This window comes from Chelonoidis abingdonii, chromosome 22 (assembly GCF_003597395.2).
Source record: "Chelonoidis abingdonii isolate Lonesome George chromosome 22, CheloAbing_2.0, whole genome shotgun sequence".
In the NCBI taxonomy this organism is placed as follows: Eukaryota; Metazoa; Chordata; order Testudines; family Testudinidae; genus Chelonoidis; species Chelonoidis abingdonii.
This window is the reverse complement of record NC_133790.1, coordinates 3,507,195-3,532,320: the sequence shown is the minus strand read 5'-3', so window position 1 is coordinate 3,532,320 and position 25,126 is coordinate 3,507,195. Positions and strand designations below refer to the sequence as shown.

General features: G+C 58.2%; 1 protein-coding gene across 4 annotated transcripts; it reads right to left on the bottom strand.

Annotated features, from left to right (window-relative positions):
* Positions 1-3,077: 3,077 nt before the first annotated feature.
* TRPV4 (transient receptor potential cation channel subfamily V member 4) lies at positions 3,078-23,945 on the bottom strand. 4 transcript variants are annotated; one of them, XM_032805411.1, is made up of 15 exons: positions 23,566-23,945; positions 17,720-17,892; positions 17,027-17,179; positions 16,674-16,814; positions 14,942-15,240; positions 12,581-12,760; positions 11,816-11,974; positions 11,184-11,276; positions 10,066-10,139; positions 9,183-9,348; positions 8,045-8,111; positions 7,038-7,354; positions 5,820-5,947; positions 4,297-4,418; positions 3,078-3,782 (listed from the first exon to the last, which is right to left on the bottom strand). In XM_032805411.1, exons 1-15 carry the CDS (start codon positions 23,943-23,945, stop codon positions 3,625-3,627), a joined length of 2,610 nt encoding a protein of 869 aa, XP_032661302.1. In that variant the 3' UTR covers positions 3,078-3,624. The 4 variants fall into 4 exon arrangements, with proteins under 4 accessions (XP_032661302.1, XP_074916209.1, XP_074916208.1 ...); XM_075060108.1 differs by lacking the exon at positions 12,581-12,760; XM_075060107.1 differs by lacking the exon at positions 16,674-16,814.
* Positions 23,946-25,126: the final 1,181 nt, after the last annotated feature.

The following is a 25,126-nucleotide window of genomic DNA, read 5'->3' as shown; positions in this document are numbered from 1 at the left end:
TTCTACAATTTTTTGACCAATTTTTTGTGGGGGGGGCATTTTTCAAAACAAAAACTTTTTATTTGCAAAATTTCAACCCGTTCTAGTCCCAGCCCTGAGCCAGGACAGGAAAGCGCCTCGTTCCAGAGAAGAAAAGCCTCAGCAGGAGTGGGATCATCACATCCTTTACCACATCGAAGGAATATTGGATCATGGACACAAGGAGCTGATGCACATAGTTGGCCAAGCGCACCGTGTATCTGAGCCAGGAAAAGACCTCTGAATACTGGAATAAGACTTCCCCTCACACTGGGATCCCGTGAAACAGCACAAGCAGAACCGATTCCATGTGAGCGCCTGAAGATATGAGTCTACAACAAGGAACCGATGTCCGAAACCCTTAGAGCTATACAAGCTCCAAGTCTTTGCCCTCTCAGGGCCACACTGCCGGAGCCTGAGGCACAATCCTACTTCATCGTTAATATGATGCTGTGGCTCATGAGGACTACAGGTCCCAGCATGCACTGCTCCAGGGTCAGGCTACTTACAGAAAGCTGGTGCATTGCAGGATGAAACCTGCTGCCTTCGCTCTGTATTAAAGATGAGTGGCCATGAGCCAGCATCATAGAATCTGTGGCCCACTTCCAGCCACTCACAGATTAGAGTGTTCGGCTAACAGAAGGGATTTTTGGCTTGTAAACCAGCACCTCCCATTCACTGCTGATAATCAAACAGGAGGCTCACCCAGCCACGAAGAAGAACCTGAGCTGGCATCTCTTGGACATTGACCCTTGGAATTAGCCATTCCGCAGATTTCTGCTTCTCCCACCAGGGAGCCTGGGACACATACAGTCTTGCGCTCTCAGCGAGATCAGCAAATAAAACACAGAGGCAGAGGGCGTTGTTCGGTTTTTATTACTAAATAAATAGTTGTATAAATCTTGTGCAAAAATGTATATGGCGCAACCACTGGCCTTTTGGGGGATGTAATGGATAATGCTCTCATCTTTCCTGCTGCCCTTTGTACTAGTGAAATATCCCTCCCAGGGGATGGTACAGTCGCCTCCCGATAGCTAGAGAGAGAGCAGTGCTTAGCAGCTGCTGTATCACTCCCTGGTGAAACTACCCTCAGGTTTGGTGGGTCTCTCTCCCGGTGTCACAGGTACCAGCTGGAAAGTCAGTGCTGCAGAATACTGGCTCTTCCGCTCTTCTGCCTGAACTAGCAAGACTAGTTCTCGTGGCTTCTTTAAAACTTGACTCTCATCTCTCTTGTTAAGGCTGGAAACCTGGCTAGAGCTGGCCTGGGGAGCTACCGGTCTGTAGAATAATGTCTCAAGGGGAGCCCATCACGAGACGATTACAACGAGGCTGGACAAATCCCTGAGGCAGCCAGGAACAATCCTGCATTGGCAGTGGAAAGCAAAGGGAAAGGAACGGGGCTCCCAGGCCTTCTCCATCACTGACGCCGGTGGTTGTTACCAGACGGAGTTTGGAACTGAATGGAAAGCCCCACACTCCAGTTGCCTGCATCTCTAGTACAGCGGGGCAAAGGTTGGCAAATGGTAGTGACAAACATTTGTTTGCATAAACATCAGGATTGTGCTTTGCCTGTCCACGGCCCACCCGATTTACTCCTCATGAACCGTCTCACAAGTCACATTTTGGTCCCAAGCACCTCCAAAGAGAAGAAATGGGACACTGTACTTGTGCACAGAAGGCTTTGCACGCGGACTGTGTATGGCACAAATTTGCACAGGCATTCACACCCTGAATATTCAAGGACCAACTTGGAAGATTTCTGTGAGCATGGGAACCATCCAGTCAGGGAGCAGAAACAACGGCACGTGACTTAAATGCCCAGTCACAGAGTATGCATTACAAAGAGCATGTAGCAGGCACAACGGGCACGGGGCAAGACCAGCGAGCAGCCCTAAGGCTGAGTAATGGTGGCAGGGCCATGCCTCAGTTGATTGCAAACAAAGTCATAAAACCTACATCTGTTGGCAGCTAATTCCCCAACTCTTCACCTAGCTTCAGTGGCCTCAGCTCCTGGAATAGGTCGGGTGCTTGGGAGGAGACTCAGGAGCTGGCATCACAGCCCCAGCACACACCTTCCCTGCCACCCCTTCAGGCCCTTTGTCAGAGCAGGACTAAGTGGCAGAAGAGACCGTGGACAGATGAGCCCCTTGGCGTTAACAAAGCCGGTGCCCTGTGGGTAACAGCAGCGATTCCACTGCATGGAGCCCTGTCCTACCAACGCAGGGAGGAAATGAATGGTGCAGCCGCGGTGTATTGGGAACGAGCACTGGAAATGATCACTGATTAACACACTTTGCGCAGGGAAACGGGCAGCTGTGCCATTAGCCTGCAAGGCACTTGTGGCCCAGAGCAGGGTGAAGGGGGGGAGCTGCCTGAGACAGAGACCACTCCCTCTGTCCAGGCTTTCTCTCCAGAGAGCCGCATTAAAGTGAAAGCAACCTCTGCAGGGAGAGGGAGAGAGCCCCATTGCCCAGGACATTGGAAACAGGCTGATCTAAGGCCTGGAGAACGTGCTGTAGGGAACCTCCCTGCACTGGGCAAGCTGATTTCTAGGCTCTCCTGCAGCTTGTGGAGGGCCCAGACTGGATCCCTGGCTAGGAAAGGGCTGGGGGATCTGCACTAGGCCCATGTGCTTTGGGTTTGCAGGAGCACCCCTGGGGTTGGGTTTGCCGGCACTGATGTTTGCAGAAAGCAAAGGTTAGGCTTGAATGCCAACTCCTGGGAGGAGGCAGCTCAGACAGATTTGCTGTCTGTCGCTGGACAATGGCGTCCCCTTGCCCAGCCGATTGTTGGGGGAGTTTGTGCAAATGCCGGTGCCCCTGGAGATTTGCCCATGGCTGGGGCTGGGAGTGGGGTTCCATGTGCACAACACGCTCAATGATGCCACTCACTAGGCACAAGATTTTGTTCTCCAGGGGACACTGGGCAGTTCCCGGTGCAGCTGGAATCCTGGTGCCAAGGGCAGGGGTACACATGACGCTCTCACTGAGACACTCTGCACGCTGACAGACTGGCTGCTGCCCAGCCAGGGGAGCGTGTGCCAAGGCCAGGCCTGGCACGGCACCTCAGCACTGGCCGGTCTCTCCAGCAGGGCCCCAGCACACACAAACCAGCATGGGCAGGACGAGAGCAGGGCATGGGCACACCGTAGAGCTTCGGGGTGCCAGAGTCAGATGCTACCCTGTGAGTGTCTCATGAACATTCCCTGCAAATCCCTCTTCTCTCTACAGACCTGCTCTGCACTTCATGACTGTCAGGTTCAAGGCGTTTGGAGCCAGGGGCTTGGCACGTGCAAATACCAATAGCAAAATGATTATTTCACCGCTGCTGGTGTCTGAGGCAGCCAGGGCCCTGCTGGACAAGCCCTTTCAGACCCAAGGGCCGTGCGCAGGGCTCCGGGAGAGAGCGGGGGCTCCGACTGTGCGCTGCACGCCGCTGGCGGGAGGGAGGTTGTTTCAGAAACTCCGTTGTTGGTTGATTTCTGCCTGCCTGCACTGTGCGCATCAGCCCCGCAGCCCCACACTAAGGCCTGTGCACGGCGGGCAGCAAAGGCCGGGTTGAGGACAGAGCCAGCGTTTGCTTCTCTCTTCGCGCCTGACCCCGCTGTTAGATGTGGGAGTCCTCTTTCCGCCAGCCTGAGGGATGCCCTTGCTTCCAGTCGTGCATGTCGGACATCCCCCTGCTCTCCAGCGGGACCACCACCTCCTCCGGCTGTGAGCTCTTGTTCAGCTCCACCACCCGGGGCACCACGCTCGACCAGCGATCTGCCAGACGGGGATGGGGAGAGGCCATTTAGTGGCAGTTACCCTGGCACAGTAACTCCAACTCCCTCCACCCCCTGGTCTGGATTTTACCCCGTGGGCTCGTCCAGCCCTCATCTCTCCTCCTGCCTCTGCTCCTACGCTGGCTTCCTCAGCCCCCTCGTTCACTGCGTTGATCTCCGCACTCCCCAACACCTGCACGCCCATTTCAGAAGCATGGGCAGCACTGCTGAGCCCAGCCAGCCCCTGGCCAGCGTCCTTCACGCCTGCTGGGATGCAGGGAGGTTTCTTCCCCAGCATCCCCATTTGCCAACACCCCCTGCTTAGAGATCAGCCAAAGGAGGCTCCCCCAAGGGCACAAAGCAGGTTATGCTGGAGGAACGTGAACATGGGACTCCTTAACTCCCATGAGATCCCAAAGGTGCCACCAAGGGGCAACCCCCCCTCTGCCCCCAGAGCCCAGATCCCTCCCACAGAGCAGTGCCCTGGGTCCATGGTCCCTGGTCCCACCGCTCACCTCTGCGCAGCCGACCCACTGTATGGGAGAACCCGTAATACTGGTAGGTGTCGTTCTTGCCTGGATCTTCATTGATGATGCCCAGATTCTGGTTCCAGTGAGACCAGTTCACCTCATCCACCCTGTGGGGGAACGAAGGCACCCCTCGGGCAATGGCAACGAATGGAAGTGGGGCAACAGGCCCTGGAGCCCAGCCCCACCCCCCCCAACAGGAATTTCTCTGGGTTCTGTCCTGCTGCATTCAGGCTCTTACGCAGGCCCATCACCATGGTATCTGGGCAGCAGGATAAGAGTGAGTGCCGCTGGACAGTGGGGCTGTGCGAGAGTAGGTGCATGGTCCATGCAATGACCAGCAGGAGACTCAGTCACTGCCTTTCCCTCTCCCAGGCCTGAGCTGCCCTCCCCAAGGAGCTGCTCGCAGCTGGTATGGGAGAGGCGGCAGGGATGAGAGCAGCCCCCTGGAGCAGCCAATGCACTGGCAGACCCTTTAGCAAATGGCAGGGCTCAGCCTACGTCCAGCAAATGGGGCCTGGCAATGGGGGAGGGGCTGGGGTGTACCCAGAGCCAGGAATCCCTCGTATCAGCTGTCCCTGCTCCCCAGTGATCTGGAGAGAGCCCATGAACACTGGGTGACAAGCCAACGCCAGCAAGCTGGCTGCATGAGAGTCCCCAGCCATGGCATGGGCCTGTCACAACTCATTTAGCACCAGCCTGGCACCATGGTTCTTCCCAGTGCAACCCCCTGCCCCAGGGTTCACCCAAAGCACCCCAGCCTGGAGGCTTCCCATGCAGCACGTCGGGGTGAGACAGGCTGGGGGAGCCCATCCCGTTAAATGGCGCCAGGTTGTGCCTTTGGCAGACTGGCTCCCGAGCGCTGGAAAAGTCGGGCCCTGGCTTTTGTCTTCCCTACAGGTCCCCCAGGACGCTCTGCTGACTCGCTCTGCCAGGGGCAGCCTGTGCCGTGGGACGGCTCCCATACTTACAGCCGAGCCGCGGCTGCGCGAATCAGCCGCTGAGAGACAACTAGTGATTCAGCCCCACACAGAATGGCAGAGGCTCTGCCTGGCTTCCCGTTAGTACAAACTACTAGGCTCTAACGACGCCTAATTATGAATCAATGGAGAAACTCCATGAAACACTGTCACGCCTGGGAGTGAGAGTCCCTCCTTCTTATTTACCTGGTTGCTTAAATACCGACTGCTGGCCCCCGCTGGGTGCCTTCACTCCCCTGCAAATGAACCCGCCCTTCCTTAACAGTGCAGCCGCAGGAGCCCATCAGCTCGCAGTACGTTTGGAGCTGCGGGGGGTGGGAGGGAGATGTTGGGGAGGGGGGTTAACTAGCCACACGGTTCGGTTTGTTTATGGGTGTTGTCAGGATGGGCCCAAGGCCGGGATGGGTCTGGGCTTCCCAGGGGATTGGGTCCAAGCCCAGGTCGAAGGCACTTGGTGACGCACTAGCCCAAAGAGCTTGTAGTCTTCTGAGCTATTGGCCACCTGATTCCCCACTGGCCCCCAAAGCTTGCCTGAAACACCATCTCCGGTCGGGTGTGCCATCGGTGCCCTTCCCCACGGTGACCATCTCCCCCGAGCGGAAGGCTTTCCTCAGGAACACCGGGAAGGACCTCTCGATGTCCAGGATGGTGGTGGCCCACTGTACAGGGAGGAGCATACAGGCCCGTCAGCCAGACTGGAACCAAAGGGGGGGCTGGGCATCTGACCCCTGGCTTCCAATGAGCGCTGGGAGGAGTGTGGGAAACTCCACTCTGGTGGTCACACGCTCCCTCGGATATCCCTCAGGCTGGGATCTTGCTGGGGCTAAGGCCAGCCAAGCGCTGCAGGGAGGGTCCCTGGGACGCAGGTGTCACTCAGCTTCACAGCTTCACACTCTTGTTTTGCCTGAGCTCCCCAAAAGGGCTCAGACAATCATGCTAAGCTCCCCACAGCCAGAGTCATCCTAGGGCTGCCCCTTCTCAGTTCGTTCAGCGCCTCCCTGGGTTAACAGCACAGGCCAATCCTGCCCCTAGGTCCCCGACTGTGACACTTGATGCAACCGATGGAAGGTGCATGTGTATCTGAGGGCAGGAGTGTCCCTCCTTCCCATGAGGCTCCATGAGCGGAGACACCTCAGTCTAGAGTCCAGGAGAACACAGGCCACAGGCCACTCTCCTGCTCTGGCCAAGAGAGTGGTCATGGACCAGATGGGACCTGCCAGGTCATTTCCATGTCCAGTCCCTGAGCAGAGGAAGAGAACGTGGTGATAAAAATCCCGGAGCCCTTTCTACACCACAGCTTCCCCATGTGCTACCCCAGTAGGTGCCTGCTGGGAGAAGGGGCTGACACACCCTAGTGTCCAGGGCTGCAGACCTGGTGTCCTCAGCAGGGCATGCATGCTAATGGATGGGAGCATAGAGCAGTTCGGGAGCATAGAGCAATGGATCTCAGCCTGGGGGCTGAAACCCCAAGGGGCCACCAGTAGCTCGGAGGGCAATAGGCCTCAGCTGCTCCCACTCCCCATGCCCAAGGCTCCACTGCACCACGTGCATTGGGTGCTCCGTAGATGCTAGGAGCATCCCATAAACGGCCATCCTCTCCTGTGCCTCCAGGACAGGGCGTGGAGTCGGCATGGAGGATTCTGGGGAGGAGGCCAGTCTGTGAGCAGCTTAACATGGCCTCAGTGAGCCCCCTGCATTCGGCCTGACAGGGTGTCTGTCCCTGGCAGCCAAGGCCTGGCCAGATGTTACCTGTAGCTTCCATATGTGCTTGCTCTCCTTGGAGACCTGCCCCACCGTCTCCCCCATCAGAGCGATCAGCATGTTGAGGAGCAGCACAAAGGTGAGGATGATGTATGTGACCAGCAGGATGATGAAGACGCCGGGGTACTTGGCGCTCTCGATCATCTCCAGGTCACCCATGCCGATGGTCAGCTTGAAGAGATCCAGCAGGAAGTTACTGAAGGTCTTGCTGTCCCGGCAGGACGGGTAGGCGGGCACCGTGCAGTTGGACTTGTCTTGGTTGCAGGCCTCGGCACTGGCACAGGGGTTCAGGAGCGAGACCAGAGCTGGGTCGGCGGGGGGGGGAGGGATATGGGTGAGACCCCCAGAGAACTCAGCCAGGGGCTTAGCTGGGAGAACTGGCCAAGTCAAGGTAAGGTGCCAGTCAGTGTCACCTCTCTGGATGACTCGTTAGGCTGCGCAGCTGAGCACTGCCTTGCCGGGAGCCTGCACTTGTGCTGGGGACCTGGGCCCCACGCTCTGCCCTCATCCCAGTCCAGCCTGGAGAGCTCCCCACATACCCCAGTGGAAGAGTGAAGGCTCCCAAAGCTGAGGGTCAGACAGCAAGAGCAGCACTCCCTGGCCTCCCTGCATAACTCCCTCACTAGTGCCCCGAGGTGCAGAGGAAGGTAAATGAATGGCCAGCTCGGGCACTCAGCACCTATACCACAGCTTGAGCCACGCTGCGCTGACATCTCTGTCCACTGGCACACGAGCCTTTCCTCACAGCTCCCGTTCCAGGGGATCTGAACAATAAACCCTCCCCTGATGCAGCAGAACTCAGCCCTTTGTCTATCCGGCCACCGCGTGACAGCCTGGAAGGGTTGCCAAGGGCCAGTGCCAAGATGCAGTGTTTTCCCTTTCTCAGGCCACGGTTCTCCAGCTCGGCTGAGCAGTATGCCAGGGCCCATCTGCTCTCTGCCAGATTCCCCACTCCGCACACTGAGCTAGCATCCCCTCCACAGCTCGTGCCGTACCTGAAGCATAGCCGATCATGAAGAGCACATAGACCAGGAGGAACCGGAAAAGGTCTTTGAAGAGGATCTGAAAAAATCCCAGAGGCAGAGCTTAGCTGTGCTGGGATCAGAGCCAGCCTCTTACGCCCCTGGAGCGCCCCACAGCAGCCACTTCACTGAAATGCAGCCATCCCTGAGGTAGGCTATGCCTCCTGTGACAGGGTCATGTCCCACCCCTGTCTTCTGCTGTCTACACAGACTCAGAGACACCCCAGGGCAGTTCATTTACCTTTGCTCTTCCCACCCCCTTCTTGCCCACACACAACAATCATTTACAGCTTCAGTTTCTCCTCAGGTCTCTGCCGAGGAGAGGGAAGAGCTCTCTCTACCCAGAGATCCGTTCTGGTAGCCTACCTCTCTCTGCCCCATGCTTCCTTCCTCTGCCTTCTTATACCTCCTGTGCTAATGGGCCAATACGCTCATTAGTCCACTCCTAGCACATTCTAATCCACTAATTAGGCCCCATCAGGTCCACCCTGGGAGGAATTAATGGGTGTTTAGGTGACCAGAGTGCTGGCTCCAGTACCCTGTCACGCCGCTGTTTAACAGCACAAAGAGATGCCACAGGAACATAGAAATTACCAGACTGGATTGGCCCCGAGGTCCATCTAACCAAGCGTCCTGTCTCAGACAGGCCAGCACCAGATGCCTCAGAGGAAGGTACAAGAACCCTGCACAGGTCAACTGGGTTAATCTGCCCCCGGGAAGGTCTTATCCTAAACTCTAATAGCTAGAGATTGGCTTAATCCCTGCATCCCTTCCCTCAGGCTGTTTGCAGCAGCAGTTCAGGACAGGCCATGGAGACGACTCCTGTATCCAATTGCAACTGCTGGGTTAGTTTAGGGAGAAAACTGGGATTGCCTGGAATCTGGCCAGGACAGAGGTTAAAGCTCTGTACACACCTGCAAAAGCACCGAGAGACCCTGGCCCTGGACCCAGGTACATCTGTTACCACGATCAGGTGCATTATGATACCACTGTGCTGGAGGCTGCACAGACGCATACTGAGAGAGAGCCCCAGCCCCAACGAGCGCCCAGTGTTAATAGTGGAACTCACACACACACACACACACACACAGAGGCCTGGTCCCTTCCTGACCTTCTGAATCATGATGCTGTAGGTCCCTGTAAGTTTCAGGCCTCTGGTGAAGTAAAGTGCATTCATCCAGCCCAGGACCAGGGCAAAGACCATGACAGCCAGGTAAGCTTCGATCCCCGCCAGGTACAACGCTGCTGTGATGATCACCAGCACCGAGTAGATGAAGCTGAGGAAGAGCAGGAGGATTCAAAGGCAAGATCAAAACATGCCCCAGGAATGAACCAGCCCAGGACAGCTGAGCTCCTGCACTCTGCTAGTCCCATCCCAGGGCACCGTACAAGCAATGGGACTGGGTACCATCACTGTAGCAACTTCCAAAGTGCCTTAGCAGGGTCCCCCCACCAGCCAACTGTGGGCAGGCAGCAGAGCAGTGTTTTTGTGGGGATCCAGAGCAAGCCCACCACCCCCATATGCAGTGCCCTGGCAGCTTCAGTTGAGAAACCCACACAAAGCACAGGGCAAGGCAGGCTGCTGATTTCCATCAGGAGGATGAGATCCTTGCTGGGACGTGAACCCGCAGGTGCAGGGATGTCAGGCTGCCGAGCCAGCCCCTCGGAGGCGGCATCCCCTGGCAGGGGGCAGACACAGTGAAGGCTGGAAAGAATTCTGCAGCCGGGGAAGGAGATCTTGGGATGTCTATTGGGATGCCCGGCGAGAGTGCCAGAGACGGCATGCCAGGAGGCCTCTGCGCTTTTGTCCACTACAAAGGAGACTCCATCAGCACCAGGCCGGGCTGACATCTCCCTGAGACACGGCTGATCCCAGCATGCCGGGCACCTGCAACCGCCCCTTCCCTTCCAAAGGCATTTCCAGGGCTGGGGGTTAGCGACCTCGCAGGGGCGCTGGGTGGGGTACACCAGGGGCAAAGGGCATCGCCACTTACTAGAGCAGCTGGAAGGAGCCGTCTATAAAGAACGAATTCACCCCTGGACATTTCTTCATAAACAGATCCTTTAGCTGAGGAAAAAAGAAAAGAAGGTGGAGCCAGAGCCTGGCAGATGGATCCATGGAGGCTGAGGGTGGGACTGGCCGGGATGCACACAGTGAGCACATCTCTGCAGGGTCCTTGCCGGCGTGGAGGCAGGACTGGCCCTGCTCCACCCAGAGGAGGGGAGGTGAAGGAAGCTGCCCAGCGGGCTCAGTGCTAAGAGGTTCCAACCGCACCCGTCCCCGCAGGGATCGGGACAGCGCTGGGTTTTATCCTAAATTTGTAAATGCAAAGCCATCTCGGTCTGCATTTAACCCTTCCCCTGCTGTGCAAGGAAGCCAGACCCACAGGTGAGGGACTAGGACCGGCACAGGGACCGCCAGCGGGAAGGGGCTACCTCCCCTGCTCGTGCAAGTGGGTGTGGCCCCATGGCGTAGCACCACTGGCTTCCACGGAGTGCAGCCAGTTTACACCTGCTGGGAGCAGGGCCTCAGGGTGCCAGCTCCCTGCAGTGAAACAGAGGACTTTTCTGGGTGTGTTAAATACCCTGAATTAGAGCTCCCAACCCCATGGCCCACCCCACCCCACTCTGCCCCTGTCCTGCCCCAACCCATGACCTCAGGGAAGCTCTGGGGAGATTGGCAGGAGCAGTCTGAGGGGGCTGCAGCCCACGGGGCAATTGCCAAGCGCAGTACAGATGCGGCCCTGCAGAACAGCCCACAAGGGAAGGGTGCTCAGAGATTCCTGGGAAAGGTGTGGGTGCCCGCTGAGCTCTCCCGCTGCCAGGCAGCTCGGTGTGTTCTGTTCTCAGGGGAAGCGTGTGCTGCGGGGTTTGTGGGTCTCACGGTTGGGCCCTACCCCTTGCACGTGTGTGACACAAGACACCTGTGCAAGTGTGAAGTGGCAGGATGGGGGACACTTGTATGAGGTCAGGACACACTCCTGTGAGGGCCGAGGGAGTGGGGGCACTTGTGCAAGGGACACAGAGACACTTGCGTGAGGGTAGACGGGCATGGAGGCCCTCGTGCGACACAGGAGGCACTTGTACAAGGGGATGAATGGTTTCCACTTACATTGGTGAAAAAGAACAAGACTCCGGTAAAGAGGGTTATGATCTCCCCGGCCAGGCGCAGGTAGTCGATGGTCGTTGTGTAGGGATACGGTGGCTGCAGAGCAGGGATACGGTGAGGAGAACGTTACCTTGAAATCCCAGCACTATGGCTTCCTACAGAACCATGCACCCTGCTCCCCCCTCCCCCCCAGCACCATGCCAGCCTGCCCCGGGCAGAAACGAGAGCCCTCCCCTCTCCCAGGCACCAGGAGCCAGACGCTGCCCAGGACACCCCCAGTGTGGGCACCCAGACGGGCTCACCTTCCTCTACGGGGGTCAGGCACTGGCCATTGCCAGAGGCAGGGATCCCAGAGGGCCCAGTGCTCTGAGCTGGCACAGCCGGAGGTGGGATCCAGGCCTGTCTCCCTGGACTCCTGGCCCGGCCTGCCAGGGCCCTGATGTAGGCTGCAGCTCCCATGGGGCAGGGAAACCCCCGGGCATTAAACAGGCTGGGCTGTGGGGGAACCGCTAGGGACTGCCTGGAAAGCTCAGCTCTGTGTACAGACTAATAGTGGGACCTGCTGCTCCTGCACAGATCCACAGCAGCTGCCCCAAGCCCCAGGGACCTGGCAGGCCGGGGTGTGTGAGACTCACCGTGCCCTCCATGGGGCGGTAGTAGGCGATGAGGGTGAAGACAACCATGGCGCTGAGGTAGGAGATCACACTGATGTAGAAGGAGACGGCCCCAAACTTCCGCCACTTGTCGCGCAGCAGCTCATTGATGGGCTCCACAGCGAGCATCTCATGGCGGTTCTGCAACAACCCAGCACACTGGCTGTGAGCTCAGGGCCAGGGGACGGGGCTACACAGGCCACACGCACACCTGAGCAGACGAGGCAGCCAGGGGGGATGGAGACTGGGCAGCGCTGGCCATGCCTGCGGCTGCGGGGGTGGAGACGGGGCAGCACTGGCCGTGCCCACGGCCAGGGGGATATAGAGACGGGGCAGCACTGGCCAAGCCCGCGGCCAGGGTGAGATGGAAATGGGGTGGTGCTGGCCATGTCCGCAGCCAGGGGGAATGGAGATGGGGTGCCGCTGGCTGTGTCCATGGCAGGGGGATGGGGACGGGGCAGTGCTGGTCGTGCCCTTGGCCGGAGAGATTGAGCCGGGGCAGCGCTGGCTGTGCCCGCGGCCGGGGGGATGGAGACAGGTGGCGCTGACCGTGCCTGGCCTGGAGTCGTGTCTGTGCATAAGCCAGGCAGCATCCTTCTGAAATCTTCACAATGGCCGAGGGATTGGGGGCTGGATCCTGCAAGGGGCCTGCCATGCCTATGGGCCTTCGCTTGACAGCCCAGGCCCACATCAGACTCTGCGTCCACCATTTGCTGCCTGCCTCCCTGGTGCCAACTCAGCGCTCACCTCAATCTTACTGTTGTACACCAGGATCTCCAGGACAGACACCTCCTCCCCACAGGTATCCAGTGAGGAGAGGTCATAGAGTGAGGAGTAGACAGGCCCATAAGCCCAGTCCTTGAACTTCCGGGAGAGGTGGCGGGCGTCCTCATCTGTGATCTCCCTGCGGATGATGTGCTGGAACATCTGGAGGATAGGGGGAGAAGTGGTCACCCACAGCATGTGTATAGAAAGCGACACTGCTCACAACCCCCTGATCTCCCTGCAGACCTGAGCAGCTGGGCACCGGGACATGCTTCTCAGAGCCCCCTGCTCTCTGCTCAGAGCCCCCCACTCTCCCTGCAGCCCTGAGCAGCCGGGCACCGGGACATGCTTCTCAGAGCCCCCTGCTCTCTGCTCAGAGCCCCCCACTCTCCCTGCAGCCCTGAGCAGCCGGGCACCGGGACATGCTTCTCAGAGCCCCCTGCTCTCTGCTCAGAGCCCCCCACTCTCCCTGCAGCCCTGAGCAGCCGGGCACTGGGACATGCTGCTCAGAGTCCCCCGCTCTCCCTGCAGCCCACAGCAGCCAGGCACCGGGACATGCTGCTCAGAGTCCCACGCTCTCTGCTCAGAGCCCCCTGCTCTCTCTGTTGCACTGAGCAGCCGGGCACTGGGACACACTGCTCAGAGCCCCCTGCTCTCTCTGTTGCACTGAGCAGCCGGGTACCAGGACACGCTACTCAGAGCCCCCTGCTCTCTGCTCAGAGCCCCCTGCTCTCTCTGTTGCACTGAGCAGCTGGATTCAGGTGGTTCCACTTGCTCGAAGTATCCAGGCCAATGTTTTCAACGGTGGCTGCTGATTCTGGGCACCCAACTTCAGGCCAGGTTTTCAGAGGGGCCGAGTCTCTGATTGTCTGACATGCCAGCCCAGAGGGTCCCATGCTGAGCACCGATAACTGTGGCAGCCAGCCAGAATCAGGGGCCAGCATGAAAAGATTTGGCTTTAATATTCTCATAGCAATTACTGTGTGATGGAAGCTCTTCCCCCACTTCCTCACCACCCCACACCTGTTTCACCATCCTGGAGAGCACCTCATTTTCTCAAGGCCCTGGGGTCACTTTTCTGCCTGACCATGATGGCCTGGGACCCCTACGATGCTGTCACAGAGCGGCCCAGGGGGGTGCTGGGGAGTGGGACCCCACAAGGCCTGCTCCCTCGGAGAAAAGGTGCAGCAGTGACCGGCACGGCTGTACCACTCTGTTTCCAGAGGAGTAACGTCATACAGCACCTGTTCTTTCACAACCCCCTTGTCTTTAACTGGAGACACACCCCGCCACATGCATGGTGAGGGGGGAGGAGTACAAGGTAGTAGAGAAAGGAAGTGGCACAGTCGAGACTCCTGAGGTTCATTAACCGAGCCTGTTAATGGGCTGCTACCCTTATGCCCAAGATCAGGGACCCCTTTGCCACAGAGCCGTTTGTCTTGTAAGGTCTTAAACACACAACCCCGCTGGAGAACTGTGACCAGCCGCTAGGGGGAGGCAGTCACCAAATCACAAACCAGCCAGGCCCGAAGTCACTCCCCAGAGCCACGCACCCTGAGGCGATCAGGGGAACCAGCTCCTGCTGTGGGTGGGTGGCAGAGCACCCAGGGGTCCTGCACGTGTCTATCCCAGCATGTGATGTCTCATCCAGCTCATTGGGAACCCCAACAACCAGCCAATCCCTGCGCGCGCAGATGAACTCCCGCAGGACAATGCTAACGGACCAAAACCCCACAGCGCCCAGGGCAAAGGTCACTCCAGAGCTGCCCTACCAGCCCTCCTCCTCAAAGGAAACCTGCCTTTTTAAGTGGTTTCTTGCAGCATGAGTTAATCCCTTGTGCGTAACAATCTGTCCCACTCAGATTTAGCTGGGACCCCCTGGGTCCCTCATCCAGCCCTGAAGAAGAGCTCAGAGCAGCTCGACCCACCTTGCCCCTCTCACCAGCAGAAGCTGGACCCATAAAAGATATTACCTCACCCACCTTTTCTCTCTCATATGTTGGACCAACAGGGACTTGGGGTCAGTCCCTGTTGCCCCGTGAGCCGAGCGCTCGACTAATGTGCTGGGTCGTTATCGATGCACAAGGACACATTCACATTCACATGCACTCGTGTACACAGGCTTCCCCCAGTACAGAGACTGCCCCGTCACCCCAGAAAGGAGCCCTGCCCAGGAGCCAGACACTAATCAGCATCTCTTGCCCTGCTGGGGGGTGCCACTGCCATCCAGGGGAGCTGCGGGGGCAGTGGGGGAAGAGGGGCTCTTGACAGGGGCTGGCGGAGCTGGATTTGCCCTTTCCGTGCAGCAGCAGCTGGAGGGGGACAGGGACGGCAGGCCCTTACCCCGATCTTGCCGATCTTGGCCGCCATCATAAGGGGCGAGAGGCCGTCGTTGTTGAGCAGGGCCTCCAGGTTGGTGTCAGGGAAGAGCTTGGCACACCTGATCAGCAGCAGGTCGTACATCTTGGTGACGAACTTGGTATTCTCCCGGGTGTTGTCGGCGATGGCCACCAGGGCGTGCAGCACCGTGTTGCCCCGGGAGTCCTGGCGCCGCAGGTCTGCCTGCTTGTGCGCGTTCTCCGTGAGGTAGTGGACAATGTGCGGCTGGTTGGTGCAGGCGGCGAGGGAGAGGGGCAGCTCGCCTGGCAGGGGAGAGAGCATGACGGACGTCAGCCTTTCTCCGTCCTGCCACTCTCAGAACCTGGCTTTGAGCGCCGGGCAGCCAGCTACGGGAGCCAGGCCAGAGGCCTGAGGAGAAGCAGCTGCTCTGCTCCCCCAGGCAGCGAGCGAACAGCCAGTGGAGGGAGCAGAGGTACAGGCCTGAGTAGTGGTGGAGTAACCAGGAGCGTGAGTCTGTAATGGGATTGCCTAGGGAGGTGGTGGATCTCCATCACTGGGGATTTTTAAGAGCAGGATGGACAAACACCTGTCAGGGATGGGCTAGATAATACTGAGTCCTGCCTTGAGTGCAGGGGACTGGACTAGAGACCTCTCGAGGTCCCTTCCAGTTCTGTGATTCTATGTGTGACAGCACGTACACTGTGACTGCGTGTGAGACTGTTCATGTGACCCAACGGGGCAATCCCACACAGGCGAGTGTGTACCAGCACAGCGTCCTGAGAGTGTAAGGGATTGCACACATGTGTGACAGCACACACACCATGACTGCGTGTGAGACTGTTCATGTGACCCAACAGGGCAATCCCACACAGACTGGTGTGTACCAGTGCAGGGTCCTGAGAGTGTAAGGGATTGCACACATGTGGGACAGCATGCACACCGTGACTGCGTGTGAGACTGGTCGTGTCCCCCGACTGGGAGATCCTGCACAGACTGGTGTGTACCAGCGCAGGGTCCTGAGAGTGTAAGGGATTGCACACGTGTGTGACAGCACACACACCGTGACTGCGTGTGAGACTGTTCATGTGACCCAACAGGGCAATCCCACACAGACTGGTGTGTACCAGCGCAGGGTCCTGAGAGTGTAAGGGATTGCACACGTGTGTAACAGCACACACACCGTGACTGCGTGTGAGACTGTTCATGTGACCCAACAGGGCAATCCCACACAGACTGGTGTGTACCAGCGCACGGTCCTGAGAGTGTAAGGGATTGCACACGTGTGTAACAGCACGCACACCGTGACTGTGTGTGAGACTGGTCATGTCCCCCAACTGGGAGATCCCGCACAGACTGGTATGTACCAGCGCAGGGTCCTGAGAGTGTAAGGGATTGCACGGGAGGGCACATCATTTTCCAGCAACGTGTCAGTTCTAGGCCCCTGCCGACATGGGGGAGGGGTTCATTTTGGGGTGATCTGTGGGACACAGAGCTGGTGAGACCCCAGAGCCCACCTCCCAGGCCAGCAGTCAGCAGGCAGACAGGGACACTTCCTGGCACCCACACCCGGGAGCTGGGCTGAGGGGCGGGCAGATCTGCCTCATTACCATGCCCCCCATTGAGACATCCCCCTCACTGGAGGTGGCTTCTCCACCCGCTCTTCCAGCTGGGGTCCCCCACCACCTCAGGGCATGGCCTTTCCCATGCACAGGGCCGGGCAGCGCTCCCCACTCACCAAAGTAGAAGTACCCGCCCTCGTTCTTGGGCTGGAAGAAGCGGCCACGTGCCTGGGCATGCACGTCCGCCCCCTTCTCCACCAGCAGCTCCACGTAGTGCTTGCAGCGACGCTCGATGGCGATGTGCAACGCCGTCTGGCCTGGAACCACACACAGGCCCGTCAGTGCCCCGAGTGCCCAGCCCCAGCCCCGGCCGAGCCGGCATCACGCTCCCAATGCACCGCAGGGGGGCAGGGGGGGCGGGGGGTGAACACGGCTCTGCCCCAGCTGCGGCTGAGCTCCCAGCAGCCCGCCCAGTGCTGGCCATGGCCAGGAATCCCACCCCCGTCCCAGGTCACGGCTCAGCCCCCACCTCGGTAGTAGACGTCTCGGAAGGGCGAGTTGATGAACTCCCGCATGTTGCCCGTCTGCTCCGCAATGGCCAGCAGCAGGGGGATGGTGTCATTTTTGCCCCCGCTCAGATTCAGCAGCGCTTTGGGCAGGCAGGTCTTCCCCGTCGAGGGCTCTGCAGGGGAATGGAGGGGCTGTGAGAGAGGGAGCTGGGCAGGCAGAAACAGCCTGAAGCTCAGAGCGGGCACGTGCCCACCTCCAGGGGTTCCACCTTCACCCAGCCACGAGTCCCCAGGCGTGCATGGCCCAGGAACACCTGCATTCAGAAGCGTTTCTTGTCACATGGAGGCCTCAAACCTTCTTGGCTGGAAGAGAGACTAGTTCCCCGGAGGGGAACCCATCAGCCCCGATGCACTCACATGGGCACGGGCAGTGGCTGCGCAGCCAGGCTCAGGGATGCCAAGCTGTGTACGCACAATCGAGGGTGCATGCCCAATTTACCATCACTACACGCCCCGCCACGCTGACTGCACATGAAGCACCCAGCCCAACGGACTCTGCTGTGTCCCTTTAGATTCTGCAGCAAGGGCACAGGGCCTGCGCAGCACAGCCACTGGCTTCTCCTGAGCTGGTATGTTCAGCTCTCCCGCCCCAGCAGGAAGCCCCAGAGCCAGGCCAGCTGCCGGGTGCTGACGCTGCCCGTTTCGCAGCTCACCTCGAAACTCCTCGTCGGTCAGGCGCTTCTTGTGGGTCAGCAGGAAGGGGAGGAGCCCATCCAGGGCAGCAGTTGAACCCCGGGACACGATGTCGAAGAGGATGGGCCGGTTAAACACCTTGAGGACTGGAGGTGGGTTGGGGGCTGGGGCCTTCGGGTTGTGGGTCTGCTTCCTGGAAAAGGGGCACCGTTTCTACAAAGAGGCTCTCAGAGCGCACAGCTCCTCCTGCCACCAGCGCCGGCCTGACGCCTACAGGGCCAGGAGCCAGTGCATGAGCCAGACATGGCCACTGACACGTCCTTTACTACAGCCTGCTCCAGGGGCCTGGGTGAGGCATCTGGTCTCCTGGCCCTTGACTTCACCTCTGCCCCACAGCATTGCAGTTACTCAGGTGCACAAGAGGCAGTGTGACTCAGCAGACAGGATACTGGACTGGGAGTCAAGACAGGGGGACTGAACTCTACCACGGACTCGCTTAGACAAGATGCTTCCCTGCTCTGTGCCTCAGTTTCCCCATCTGTAAAATGCAGACAGTAATACTTGGTCACCTGTGTAAAGTGTTTCATTTCCTATGCAAGGAAACCCATCCGCATTCACACTAGGGAACATAACTCAAGCTCCCCCCATTACACCACTGATTCCAGCATAGCTGGATGTTTCTACTAAACTGATCAGCAGTGCAATAGTTAATGATGCTAACATGTTAGCTGGTGTCATTAGGCTTCAGAATTAACACACCCCATTGACAGGTAAGGGCCGATTCTGTTTCAGATAGGCAGCACTGTGCCAGGGCACATTAGAAATGAGGCTAGACATTTACTTTTAAAATATTAAGTTAAATTAAAGTTTAAGCTTTCCAAAACCTGACAGCGGCACCAAAACAGGTCTGGTACACCTACTGCCATGGATGGGCTCAACCCTCCCCTCACACCTGGCTCTGCAGGCCTGCCCCTCGCTTCACAGGGCCCAGGGCCATCAGCACTTGAATTTCCTGATGTCTTCCTGCTTTGGAGGCCACCTGCCCCCCCAGGGGACCCTGCATGCTCGGAGAGAGGCCAGCCGACAGTTGCTTGGCAAGGACTTTGCATCACAGGGGATCCAAAGAGCGAGCCTGAGCGCTGGTGCATGCAATTATCTCCCAAGATACAACTATACACGCAGCCCCTGTCCAGCTCCACGCTGCTGCTATCAGCAAATCCCAAATCCTCCCCTTACGTTCCAGGAGCTGCCCAAGAATCCCAGCCCCGTGAGGGATCTGCAAATAAAGGGATCGTGTCTGCAAAGGAAGACGTAACTCTAGCTGGCTGCACACACCGAAATCCCACGCAGGCAGTGCGGCTGTAGCCGTGTCGGTGAGATCGGGTGGGTGAAGTGATATCTTGTATTGGACTCAACTCCTGGGGAGGAGAGCTTGCTGGTCCAAAACAAGATAGCTCCTCACCTACCTTGCTGCTATTTGAAATCCCCTGGCCAACAAGGACTATGTGAATGTGACACTGAACACTACCTGAACCCACTCCTGCTTAGAGACTGCAGGCAAACGGGTTTAGCAATGCAGCTGTCACAGCAGCCTGCTGCCCCCAACCCCAGAGGGCACTAGTCACAGTCCCATGGTGGAGAATTCACACCTCACGCTGGGAAGGCAGCCCAGTAACCAGGTGGTTAGTGCTCCATGTGGCCACGCAGACCAGGGCTCGGTTCCAGGGCCAGCAAGAGTTACAGTGGCAGCAGGCTGATGGCCAGAGAGGGGCAGGATGATGGACTAGGTCCTTTCCCAGAGCTAGAAAGTGTAATAAGCCTGCAGCGCCCTCCTCTGGTTACACTAGGACCAGCACCAATGGGCCTTGGGATGCAGATCTGCCCCAGCACAGCGAGCTTGCAGGAACACGTAGCCTCTTCTGAGTGCCTTCCACCCAAGGGGCTTTGCAAACCTTAATGCCTTTAGCCCGGGGAGACAGGTGAGCATCATTTCGCACCAGGATAAACAGGCTCAGTGATGACGGGGTGGGGATGATGTGGGCCAACTCCCTTGCTGAAGGCCAGGGATGGCTAAATGCCACTCTCCAGAGGATACGGGCCCTCAGACCAGTTCTGTGGACACAAGCCGGGCTGGTTCGGGCACCTCTGTTGTCTCAGCTAATTACATCTAAACAAACCAGTCTCAGCTTAGCACCAGGCCTAGGCAGAGGGGAAAGCACAGCCTGAACGAGGCTTCTCCCCTGAATCAGCCACTTACAGAACAAGGCGTCATTAAAGGAATTTCCACCTCGCCTGGCAAGGAGCAACCCCGGACCTTTGTGCAATGGAATGAGCTTGCCCACCCCAGGGGGTTCGCAGGGCTGGATCGGCCCAGGCAGTGCTGCCGGCACAAGAACCCAAACAAACAGCTAACCTCACCCGTGCCCCAGCCCCGGCCTGGCTGGGTTCCAGCCTCAGAAACATGAGCAGCCGTTGCTTGCACTTCCTGGTAGGTTACAAGCAAACAACCCAGCTATTTGGAAGGGACCATTTGGGTGGCATAAGGGGCCAGAAATAAGAGTGACGGGGGGATATGTGGGAAGGGAAAGTGTGGCTAAATGCCAGGAGAACCTCCCTAGCAGAGAGATCACCAGATTGTTGCTATCAATGAAAACCTTGGCATGGCACTTTACAAACAAATCGACCCCGCTCCCAGCCCCAAAGAGCTTCCCACAGGAACAAGGGGAAGTGTCCTCATCTGCAAGGCTGCTCCAAGCTCTGGGGACAAGTCCTGGTCTGGCTGCCGGGAGCCCAGCACCCAGGTTGCAAAGCTCAGACCATCTTCAGGGGACAGTGGGGGATGGCATCTGGGTTCAGTTGGCAGCTAGACTTCGTCCACAGACCCCACCCAGGCCAGATCCTACCGGAGAATGTCTACAAGCTTTTGGTCCTGCCCCCATGGAAGTCAGAGGCCACGCTTTGGGGGGGCAGGATGGGGCCTTCAGACCTGCTGGTCTGATTTCAGTTGTAGCTAATGTTCCTGCAGTGCAGGGGGGACAGTTATACCTCGGGGGGAGGGACAGTCAATATAGGGTGCCACACCGTGCCCATGGGGGCGACATGAACACACACTCTCCTCCGAGCGCTGGTCTCTGCCGCGGACCCCCAGCCCTTGGGAATGGAAGTGATTCAGGCAGGCAGGGGAGGGGGAGACCCCCAGCACCATCTAAGGCAGGTGACTGTCACAGGGTCATCCAGGCGCATGCCCCTATCCTAGAGCAATGGCCCCAAATGCTACTCCGTGCACACGTGGCTGCTGTGGGGCTCGGGACCTTGGCTGCTACGGACAGTCCAGGATCCCCCGCACCCCACACATATACAGGAACCAGGGCGGGGGAGAGAAGTGGGAGGCAACTTGTTCTAAGCATCTGCAAGAGCAGCGTCTACCTCTGTAAGCCATACAGCACCATGCACAATGGCAGCTCTCCAACCAGTGCCTGCTAAACCAACTGGGAGCGTCTCTTCCCCTCTGATCCCCGCCCTTCCCTTCACTGCTTCCCTGCTTCACTTGTTCTCTGATCTGGACAATGCCCCTCATCTCCTAGCCCCTTTCACCCTAGGATCTGCGGGGGAAGTGTTGTCATCCCTTTGCTACAGACCATGTGGGGACAGTGAGACCCGGAGGTGTGGGTTTGGCCCCAGGCCACAGAAGGGTGCAGTGGAGAAGACAGAAGGAAGGGATCTGACAGACAGCCTGAGCATGGGGACACACTGCCTCCCAGAGCGGGGACCAGAACCCTGGGTCCTGCCCCCCAGTCCCATTGCACTAAGCAGTCCTGGGTCCCTGTCAGTCCTCAGCACCTGAAGTCTCCTGTGTGGCCATCACCCCAGGAAGCACAGTGGGTGCAGGGCCCCAGCAGGACAGGAGCTGCGTCATGCTGTCTGAACGAGCGCAGGGAGCCCCGGGGAGCGGAGCTGGAGTCTCTCCAGCCCATGGCTTGGCCAGCCCCACAGCGCAGGGAGTTTCTCCAGGACAGACCGGTGCATTGTGCCCTGCTGCCAGTTCTGGGGCAGGCAGGGCCTCCATGTCCCCCGGGAGCATTTCCTGGCCTAGCCTGGCAGGCAGCGGGCGGGGAGCACTCCTTAAAAAGCCCATTCATGCTGGAGCCTGGCTTGCCACGCCCAGCAAGGAAAGCCAGGCTGCACAAGGCAGAGTGAGACGGCCCAGCACAGAGCCCTCTTTCAGGGGAGCGCGTGAGAGGGAAATGGGCACCCGGCAGCCCTGGCGAGTGCCAGTACCTCCCAGGCCAGGCTGTCTGCACCACCCTCCAACGCGGCTTGCCCAGGGGACAGTTCCACACAGCCCTGCTCCCTGATCCCTGCTCCCGCTGGCCTCCCCCGCATCCCGCTGCTCGCTCGCAGCCCCCAGATCTAACTCAACGTGATCTCCTGCCAGCCTGCACCGGGGTTCAAGGTCCGTTCCAGACCGCGGCTCCAGTCCATTTTGGTCTAGGCACTGGGGTTCCACCCCCCCAGTATCAGGGCTCATCTCATCCTTATTTCAGGGACAGCTCAGGCAGGTCCAGCGCCCCTAACACCAGCGTGGAGCACCAGGAGCATCTCCCAGCTAGGGAGTGAGTGCTTCATGTGTCTCAGCAGCTACCGCAGGCTGGTAGAGGCAGTGCACTGATGGGCACCCAAGGGCATCCCAGCTACTCCTCCTGCTTGGGACACAGGGGAGGGGAAATCTCCCTGGCTCTGATCATCCCTTGGGCTTTTGGAGCTTCCCAGTCCTGCTGCAACAGCCTTACCACCTCCTGGCCAGTCTGCACAGCTCATTGCTACCTTCTCCCCCAGGAGAGCCCCTTCGCTCTGCGGCCTGCCCCACCTGCATTACCTTTGGGTGGCAGAGGTTTGCTTGGGGCCAGGTCAGAGGGGCCTGGCTATTGTCCAGCTCCCAGCAAGGTGACTTTAACCCCAGTGCCTCCCTTCTTTGCAAGTGACCATGGAAAATGTTCAACCAGACACAAGCAGGTGGTGTTGAATGGGCACATTCAACAGGAGCACTGCAGAGCCTGCTACCACATGCAGCTGCCCAATGCTAGACATGCTCCTTATTGTTACTAGCTGACACCTGTGAGAAATTACCAGGTTGGTCAAAATGCCCTTGCTGAGTGCTGGGACTGTGGCATCAAAGGTAGCGACCCCATCCTGCCTCTGCATGTCTCTTCCTCTTAGTGTGTTTGCTTCCTGCAATCTTAGCAGCTCAGATAAATAGTTTTCACTGCAAATATCTCAAAGAAGGTTCACATCCACAGTGAACAGTTCCAAATATCTGCAACAAAAATGTGGATTTTTTTTTGAAAGTAGCATTAAAATAAAAGAAATGTGGCTCGGTAGGGCACCTGAGCACCGAAAATAATAGAAACAGGAGCACAAAGATCTCTCCAGCAAAACATCAGGGGCAAAAAGGCTCACAAACTCTGCGATGTTTGTGGACATGACGTTTTTTGGATTGGCCCAGAGAGATGCTGGGTTGTGAGGTGGGAAAGGCAAATGCCCCAAGCTAGAACCGGCTGATATTTTTCAAAACTTTGAGTAAGCGCTGCATTTGGAAATTCCAAAATTTGAAAAATAAATGGGAAAATTTTGGATAAAATTTGCTCAAAAAATGCCCCCTTTTTCCAGCCACCTCTAGAGCAGGTAAAACCATTTGAAATTAAAACAGCAATTCACAATTCCGCCCTCCTTCCCTCCTTTTCCCAGCCAGCTCTACCCTGACCCCAGCTGGCATCTCGTGGCTGGATGCCCCGCACAGCCCTTGGCATGGAGAGGTGGCAGTGTAAGCAGACATGCAGCCTGTAGGGGACTGGGGTGCCATACTCACTCCCCGATCTTCTTCCGCCAGCGCTTGTTCTCACTGGGGTGCTGGCGGTATGTGCCGTAATCGAAAAGCGAGTCCATGGGGGCTTTCTTGGGCCCTGGGACGACAGAGGACTCGTAGATGGTGGACTCCAGCTGGTCCTTGGGGTTGGGAACGCCCTTTTTGAACGCCCCGTGGAATTTCATACGCAGGTTTTGCTGCTTGCTGTCCCCTGAGCCGGGGGGCAGCCGGGCCGCCTCAGCGGGGCAGGGGCCATCCTCGTTCTCAAACAGGTTGGCCAGAGACGAAAGCGGGAAAGCATCATTCTGAGGGGAGCCCTCTTCGCCTTGGGCCTCGCCGGCCTCCCCACCATGGAGCCGGGGGGGGTCGTCAGAATCCGCCATGTCGCCCCTTTTGGAAGGGCTCTGACCCCTCCCTGTATGCCTGGAAGAGAAGGAGTGAGTGAGAGCATGAGAAATGACATGGTGGGATGGGAAGGGGCGTGTGTGTGCAGGCTAAGAGAGACATCCTATGCAACAAACCCTCCCAGCCAGAGACACACAAAGCCAGGCTGGACCCTCCTTCGCCCCTGCTCAGCTCCGCCCGCTGCGGGGGCAGGAATCCCAGACCTCCCAGCTCTGGGCCACAGCTTGGGCCGAAGCACCATAGCGCCCCGAAGAGCAGCAGCCCGGTGGGGGGGTTGCTGCCGAGCCTCCCTGTGTCAGAGGGAAAGGAAGGGACAAGGCCGGAGGGGGGACTGTCCATGTGCCCGGGCAGAAAGCCAGTGGGTGGATTTGGGGTCCCACTATCCTGCAAGGGAAGGGGGGATTGCCCTGCAGGTAAGAGCACCCCGGAACTAGCCTGCACGGGTAACAATAGGAGCACAAAAATGGCAGTGCGGGCTAGTGGCCACAGTACAAGGTGGCCACAGAACCCATGGGCTGCCTGCCTGTGCTGAAGCCCTTGCCACCAGTTCTACTCTGCGATTGTTACCTGTGCTAGCTAGAGTAACGCTAACACAGGTACGCTCACCCCCCCTTTGCAGTGTAGACACCCCCTTACATGACCCCAAAGAGGAACAAGATCTCCCAGAGGGTGGGGGTGGATCAAATCGACTCAAACCCTCCTAAAACAGAATAACCCAGCAAACAGGGTGAGCTGCACACATCAGATCACACGGCCCCCACTCCCCTCACACCTTTGCCTACTGGGATCTTGCAATAGCTTTCTGGATCTCGCTGGCAGGAGGGATCGTTCCTAGCCAGTTCCCAGTTCTCACCCCAGTGCTCCTAGTCGAGGGACTCCCTGCAGCGGGGTTCAGTCCTCCGTGCTCAGGGAGATCACAAACTCTCCGAGTCTCACTTCTCCCGCACATTCAGTAAATGTGCTTCCCCTGCTCTTGGAGCCAGGGCCCCCAGGATGCAGGGCTGGTCAGGCAGGCAGCTAGCGAGCCCATGCCGTGGTGGTGGCTGCGCCAGCCGGGTCCCCTCATATCTGCAGATGTGTGTGGGATCCAATCGGCTGCTGGCTTCATGTTTCAAAGAACTGCTGTAATGACAGAGCCCGAGCTCTGCCACAGCCCTGC

Coding starts and splice junctions, on each gene's coding strand:
- TRPV4 (XM_032805411.1), bottom strand. CDS start 23,945: ATGGCGGATTCTGACGACCCCCCCCGGCTCCATGGTGGGGAGGCCGGC. Junction 12,761..14,941: donor CCAAGATCGGCAAGATCGGG/GTAAGGGCCTGC, acceptor CCTATCCTCCAG/ATGTTCCAGCACATCATCCG. Junction 4,419..5,819: donor GACCGGAGATGGTGTTTCAG/GCAAGCTTTGGG, acceptor GTTCCCCCACAG/GGTGGATGAGGTGAACTGGT.